Source organism: Pinus tabuliformis, chromosome J (assembly GCF_031772625.1).
Source record: "Pinus tabuliformis cultivar Carrire ecotype Pingquan chromosome J, CPIR1, whole genome shotgun sequence".
Taxonomy (NCBI): Eukaryota; Viridiplantae; Streptophyta; class Pinopsida; order Pinales; family Pinaceae; genus Pinus; species Pinus tabuliformis.
The window spans coordinates 1,023,472,969-1,023,480,579 of NC_142295.1; the positions used below are offsets into that span (position 1 = coordinate 1,023,472,969).

Sequence of the window (7,611 nt, forward strand, 5' to 3'; positions counted from 1 at the left end):
TTGACATTAATATCTAGGTGTGCGTCATCAAATGTCAACACTTGTGTTGTTCGATGTTGTTCAATAAGAAAGGCATTGGTCATTTTTTCTTACAAGTGATAACATTCATTATCAAAATGACAATATTTCCAATGATAGAATCGATGTTTGTTCTTCCCTTCGCTATTCAAACTAGATGTTTCTTGATTGTGATTCAAACTAGCTGTTTCTTGATTGTGAGCAATAGCAAGCAACTTAGCGTATTGGAGGATATTTGGGAGGGATGTTCCAAGAAGGAAATTGGGAAGAGTTGGAGCTTTGCATGGATGTGAGAAAGAAAACCTAAAGTATAATTTATGCAAAATGGTTTTCTTTTGTTGTGTAGTTGTGAAAGGTGGCTACATCCTCCATTGGATGGAGCAACTTTCCACTTCTTGCAATTCCAACACTCCCTCTGGAATTGGAATTTTCTGATAGCAGCATCTAAGAGATAACTCATAGTGCTTATCAGAAGAGAACACTGACATAGTATAATTCATAGTGCTTATGAGAGGAGAAAAATGACATAAGTTATTGCAAGGGTCTGAGGGCTCTTTGATGATTTTAATTGTGCTTTTACTACTATTTTTTAAGTGGATGATAGATTGTGCTTTTATTATTATTTTTTTACTGAATGACATGGATTGTGCTTTTATTACTATTTTTTTCTTAGATGACATGAATTGTGCTTTTGTTGTGTAGCTGTGAAAAAATAGGGAGCATATTTCCACATGTAAGAGATAATCTAAGTCGTTAGTTGCATAGGAAAGCTCATAGAATAAATCATAGTGTTTATGAGAGGAGAAAATTGACATAAAGAATGGCAAAGGTGAGCTTGGCTCTTTGATTATTTTAATTAGGTTCAATTATTTGATTCCTAAACTATGATATGAAAATGTCATTGTGATGACATGAAAAGGGGTTTTGACCCTTTTTCTATATCTACATGCTTCTATTTTTAAAATTGCATTCTATTTTTTGACTGGATGATTTTATTACAACTTTTTTACTTCAATAAAGTAGATTGTGCTTTTATTACTATTTTTGGTTCAATGACATGGATTGTGCTTTTGTTGTGTACCTTCGAAAAAAGCTGGAGCATCTTTCTTCCCACATCTAAGAGATAATCTGAGCCGTCTGTTGCAAACAAAATTGGCATCAACATCTAAGAGATAACCAGCGCTGCAATCCCAGCCCTCCGCTAAAATTGGTTACCTGTGATAGCAAAGTGCGAGAGATAAGTGGCGCTGCATATCAAACAGGTTATAGCAACGGTCAAGGATGTTGATTTCTTTAATTCGATTCAATTTTTGGAATTCATATTGGCATTGGCATTGCAGTGCCTTTCCTCCTCCTCCTCCTCTCAGAGTTTCCTGCATTGTGTGGTCTAGTCTCGTGCGTTTGGAGCTCCAAATGTTGTGTGTGTGTGTATGAATGTGGTCTGGTCTCTGTTGTTTCTGTCATGTGTTTGGTGTGCCTGGCTGTATGTGTCTGTCTGTCTCTGTGGTGTGCTTGTATTCTCTGAGAGGTGGAGACAGAGGCCTGCTTATGTTCCCTGAGAGGTGGAAGCAGGGAGCGCATCAATTATTGAATCAAGACCACTGTGCCCAGGGATCACAGTTAAATGTGGCATCCGAGTCGTTGATAGGTAAATGAGGCATTGTAGTAAATTTATTTTCAAAGCTCGTTCAAAATTATGGGTTGTGGGTTGCAAATAAGATTAAGTGAATGAGAGGAATCGATTTGATTTTAGAAATTTCATTCCAGTAAATTGATGTTCAGTGTTGTTTGGTTTTTTTTAAATTAGATCTTCCGCATCCTTGGTGAGAGGGGGCAGTATAAATCCCTACTTGCAGAGAAATGGAGATATCACGGTTGGATCTTGGGGGTGGCCATCGTGGAATAGTGGCCACTGGGAGAATTTTTCTGGAGGAGAAATTCTGCAGAGCGTGCAGTTTCTTGGTTTTTTAAATCCGATCCTCTGCATCCATGGTAAGGCGGTTTCCTGGTTTTCTAAATTAAATCCTGTGCATCCATGTTTTTTGGTTTTTAAAATTAAATCCTGTGCATCCATGCTGAGGCGGTTTCTTGGTTTTGTAAATTAGATCCTCTCAATCCATGTTTCTTGGTTTTTTTAAATTAAATCCTCTGAATTAGACCCGCTGAATCCATGCTGAGAGGCAGTTTCTTGTTTTTTTTTAAAATTAGACCCTCTTCATCCATGCTGAGGCGGCAGCATAGATCCCTCGTTGCACAGAAAGCCAGAGAAACCGGGCCTGCCAACGTCAGTGTTGAATATGGCTGGCATCAAGCATTTTTCTCGGGGAGAAATTCCTGGAGAGTGAAGATGTTAAAGATGGAGTTAACGGCGTAAATACACCTTCGTATACAGTGCATAGGGCAAGGAAAAAGGGATTGAGCAATGCCCTAACATGTCTGTCAATGTGGATTCATCCCTCGGAGGTAAACATTTTGTTGACTGACTCTGTTAATTTCGGTGGGTGTTATAAAGTCATTGTCGATTGCACTATGGAGATTCAGAAATGCATGTGTGATTAAGAGATTTTTCAGATTGTACTGTACTTCCATGAAATTTCTTTCAGATTGCTTCTCTCCTAGCTTTCTATAGGTTCCCTAAATAATATAAGGGATTGTTTCTGCATTAGGTATCTTAGTTTTGCACTGAACTATTGATGCACTCTGTTATATTTTCTAGGTTAAGCATATTACATCCAAGGGCCGAGCAACGCTCTTCAGCGATATATTATTTTATCATTCGTAGCGGAAGCCTGAAACCTACCTATTATCCAAAATCCTATATGGGTTATTTCGTTACCATTTTCATTGCCTCCCCGGGAGATTGAGAATGAGTAGGTTCAGGAGGTGGGGTTGGATTCGGGAATCGATTAGTCAAAACTACTTCACGGGTCCTGCTGCCTATTCTCTGGCTCTCTAACTATAGCTTAGATCCCTCTGCTTGCTTGTATGTCTCCAGGCGCCCTTCCATATTTTCGCAATAGCAGCATATAAGAATGTCTGTGTTTATTGATGCAGGAGCATCCAGCTCCGAGGAGACAGAAGGCAGTTGACTGTCTTGTAGAGAGAGAACAAGAACAGGCCAAAGATTACATGCATAGCTGGATAGGTTACTAGACTTGTCGTTGTTGTTTTTTATTATTATTTGTTTCATTTCCCAGAAGGTCGTTAGAGACCATAGAATTACAATTGTAAGTTGTTTTAGTTTAGGAGATAAACAACAGTTAATTAACATTTTTGTAAAAAGAAACTGGTTGGTAGTTGTACAAGTTCTGGTTGGACAGTTCAACCGAAAAGGGAAGCAGTTATGCTTTCCGTGTATTAAAAACAGAGAAAAAAATGGAAGAGGGGAGAACCTCCGGCACAAGAAACACACAGTGAAATAAATCCTCTGTAATACAAACAATCAAATATTTTACTTTTGCCAACAAATGACCCACTGTTTATTGTTCTATACGCATTCATATTTCTTTATGTATGTTTTAAAATGCATTTGAAAGGACAAACTACCAAGCTGTAACAGGACACGAGAAGACCAACAGGTATTACTACAGATAGTCATTTCCCAGCAAACAAAAGTGAAGAATCATCCAGCTGTCGCAAAGGGTGTTGCTACAGACAGCCATACCCAGCAAACAAAGTGAAGAACCACTCAACCGTCGCTGATAACAACCAGGTACTGAGAATACACCATTTTGTTTCATTCTATTTATAAGTCAAAATAAATACAGAACGCAAGGAAGGGAAATAGTTCATAACCATCATTTGTTACAAACAAGGCATATTACAAAACTTCCTGAGTGAACAGCACTCGCCCAGAAACAAACTCTTTCAAAACGTAGCGTTTAAATTATTACAACAGAGCAGGCTATACCAGCGACAGAACGCAGAAGAAAACATAGTCAACTACGACTCAAATATTGCAACTATAACAGAACCAGAACCAGGACGTCCGAACCCTCTATAACCTGACAACCAAACTACGGTCGGAAAAGACCCTACCCGTTTAATGAGACTGGTTGGGTTCGAAGATTGAGAGCGAACAAACCCTCGGCAGCCAACCACCTTAGCAACCTGCAAGGGAAGTGGGCGAGGGTTAGAGCAGAGCAAGGAAAACGAAAGACGAAAACATAACAGACGAAAGAAGCCATGAAAGCCACAGTACTTACCAGTAGTTGACAAGGCGACTCAGCAGAACCGAACCCAACAAACCAAGCCTGAGACAAGGAGCGGAACCGTAAGAAACTGTAACAGAAGTGGAGGCAGAGTAAAGCATAGAACCATTGTTTACCTTTGGAGGCGAGGACGAACGCACCGAACCGGAAGCGCCGAAGTTGAGGATACCCTGTCACAGTTACAAACAACTAAATATCAGAGCCGAGGAACAACCCATGTGACGGAAACTACCCACAAGAATAACCAACCTACCATCGCACAGAGCAGGGGAGCAACAGGGTTATCATTTGCCTAGAAAGTTCATGCACATAGCAGAGAAAACCCGAAGGCGCCGACAACCATAACAGAGCAGAGCTCAGAAACGAGCACAGTAACCCACCAGAAATCCACAACGGAGCGGCATGCAGATGCACAGTTAACCTCCAGGAAAAAAAAAAATTCAACAGAGCAAAGCTCAATACCAAACACGGTGAAATGGCAAAGTGACATAAAACCGAGGAGTAGGGTTTAACAAAAGGCGGGAGCAGATAGACCGGAAGAACCGACAGGTGGCAACCCTCAACCGGAGAGGAGGGACAGCAATCAAAACCCACAGATTGCAACCGAGTCAAAACATACGGAGATTTGATATCATTACACATGGACATGACAGCTAACCTAACCCGAGTTTGATCACCGAAGGGTCGAGAGGGCCTATAAGTATTGGCGTGATTCCAGCTACACACGTCAAGTTTCCACACGTTTGTAAACGTTGGGGGCTGGGCCATCAAAAGTGGTATCAGAGCAGGTTGTCGAGTAGGAGCAAATGGAGGTTGGCAGAAGAGGAAGAGGAAGAGGAAGAGCGGTCCGGAGGATAGCAGAAGAGGGACTCCGTGAGGAGATTCGCGTCTTGCGAGAACGATTGGAAGCGGTAGAAGCTGGGGGAAGGAGAGACCCAGCAGATGATAGTGATGAAGATGTGGCAGAACCAGAAGATGAGTTTGAAGGGGTGACACCGGAATTCCGGTTATTAAAGTCAGTTTTGCTGTCCAGTCATAAGCCAAAGCATGAGCTACCCACTTATGATGGAAGTATGTCTGTAGATGTGTTACTGGATTGGTTAAGTGAAGTAAATAAATATTTTGAATTTGAGGAAACCAATGAGGACAAACAGGTGAAGTTCGCCGCCACCAAGCTGAAAGGACATGCGTCCTTGTGGTGGGACAGCATTCAGGCGGAAAGGAAGAGGCTACACAAACAGCCTATAAAGAAATGGGCCAGAATGGAGGCAAAACTGAAGGAAAAATTTCTGCCGAAAGACTATCAGATTATGTTGTACAGACAGGTGCAGAACTTGAAACAAAGAGGGATGATTGTTAAGGAATTTACAGAGGAATTTTATAAGTTAAATTTGCGAGCAGGGTATGTGGAAGATACCCCAGAAAAAATAACCAGATTTGTGAATGGTTTGAGGGGGGAAATACTGGATGAAATCGGTATCCTCTCACCCAGAACTTTGGATGAAGCTTACCAGTTTGCACTAAAGGCAGAGGAGAAAATTAACAGGAAACAAAATGCCAGGAGAGGAGGTGGAACTGGCAGGGGGAAAGGTAAGGTTTTTGGTAGAGGCAGAGGTACAGGTTCAAGTGAAGAAGGCAGCAGTTCTAAGTCTGCTGGCACAGCAGAAAAGGACAATAGCACTAGAGGAGGACGACCAGCTCAGCGAGGGCGAGGAAATGGTCGGGGCAGGGGAACTGTCCAGTGCTATCGTTGCCACAAGTTGGGACACAAGTCGTATGACTGTCCCAAAGGTGAACCAGTAGGTGGAAGAGGAGCTTATGTTGCTCAGCCAGAGGATGCTGAGGCAACACCTCAAGAAGTGGAGAACACACTAGAGACGGGTGAAGCTTTGGTGTTGAATAAGGTGCTGTTAAAACCAGCAAAAGAAATTGCAGAACCTGACCAGCGAAAGGCTTTGTTCCGAACTGTTTGCAAGTCACAGGGCAAGTGCTGCAAACTGATCATCGACAGTGGAAGTACCGACAACTTAGTGGCCGTAGAAATGGTGGAGAAACTGGGATTAAAAAAATTGAAGCACCCCACCCCCTATCAAGTGTCATGGCTGCAGAAAGGACATCAACTGTTAGTTGATGAACAGTGTGAGGTGGAGTTTCAGATAGGCAGGTATAAGGATAAAATTATCTGCGATGTTATGCCAATGGATGTCTGTCATATACTGCTAGGACGACCCTGGCAGTTTGACAGAAGCGCAGTTCATGACGGAAAAACCAATTGTTATAAGTTTGTCAAAGATGGGATCAAGCACACGCTTGTACCCATCAAAGAGGAAAGTGCAGCTGAAACCAGTGGGGTGAAAGCATTGCTGATGGGCGGAAAGGAATTTATAAAACAGATTGAGGACAGTGAAGTAAATTTTGCTGTCATAAGAAGACCAAAGGCAGTGATATTGCATACACAGATTTCAGATTTGCCCGAGGAAATCCAAAAGATGTTGCAGGAATTTGGAGACATCGTGGTGGATGACCTTCCGGATGAACTACCACCCAGGAGAGGTATTAGTCACTGTATTGACTTTATACCAGGGGCAAGTCTGCCAAATAAAGCAGCTTATCGTATGAGCCCTAAGGACCATGAAGAAATTAGGAAACAGGTCCAGGAGTTGTTAGACAAAGGATTGATTAGAGAGAGCATGAGCCCCTGTGCAGTACCAACCGTTTTGGCTCCAAAGAAAGGAGGAGAATGGCGAATGTGCACGGATTCCAGAGCCATTAATAAAATTACTATTAGGTACAGGTTTCCTTTACCGAGAATGGACGATATGATGGACTGTTTGAGTGGGGCGGCTTATTTCTCAAAGATTGACTTGAAGAGTGGATATCACCAGATCCGAATACGGGAAGGAGATGAGTGGAAGACTGCTTTCAAGACAAACGAAGGTCTATATGAGTGGCTGGTAATGCCATTTGGGTTGAGCAATGCTCCCAGCACGTTCATGCGCCTGATGAATGAGGTGCTGAAGGAATTCATTGGGAAGTTCGTAATAGTTTACCTGGATGACATTCTGATTTTTAGTAAGACTAAAGAGGAACATTTCAGGCATGTACGAAGTGTGTTGAGGAAGCTGCAGCAAAACAAGCTGCTGATTAATCTGAAAAAGTGTACTTTTTTTCAGCGGGAATTAGTGTACCTGGGTTTCGTAATTGCGGAAAATGAACTGAAGATGGACCCAGAAAAGGTGGCAGCTATAGTTAGCTGGCCTTCTCCAAGAAGTTTATTTGAAGTCCGAAGTTTTCACGGACTAGCAAGTTTTTACAGGAAATTCATCAGGAATTTCAGTGAGATCTGCGCACCTATGCTGGATACGATCAAGAAGGCAAATCA

At 42.1% G+C, this 7,611-nt stretch overlaps 1 protein-coding gene across 1 annotated transcript; it reads left to right on the top strand.

Moving 5' to 3' along the window:
* The first annotated feature begins 5,035 nt into the window (after nt 1-5,035).
* On the top strand, nt 5,036-7,377 carry LOC149230343 (uncharacterized). Its single transcript, XM_089381282.1, has 5 exons — nt 5,036-6,274; nt 6,453-6,503; nt 6,623-6,934; nt 7,115-7,240; nt 7,327-7,377. Exons 1-5 carry the CDS (start codon nt 5,036-5,038, stop codon nt 7,375-7,377), a joined length of 1,779 nt encoding a protein of 592 aa, XP_089237408.1.
* The last annotated feature ends 234 nt before the right edge of the window (nt 7,378-7,611 follow it).

Bases quoted from the DNA above. Each gene is read 5' to 3' on its own strand.
- LOC149230343 (XM_089381282.1), top strand. From the start codon at position 5,036: ATGGAGGTTGGCAGAAGAGGAAGAGGAAGAGGAAGAGCGGTCCGGAGG. The intron at 6,504-6,622 runs GTTATAAGTTTG...TTTATAAAACAG, and splicing joins TCATGACGGAAAAACCAATT to ATTGAGGACAGTGAAGTAAA. The intron at 7,241-7,326 runs GTGCTGAAGGAA...GGAACATTTCAG, and splicing joins TCATGCGCCTGATGAATGAG to GCATGTACGAAGTGTGTTGA.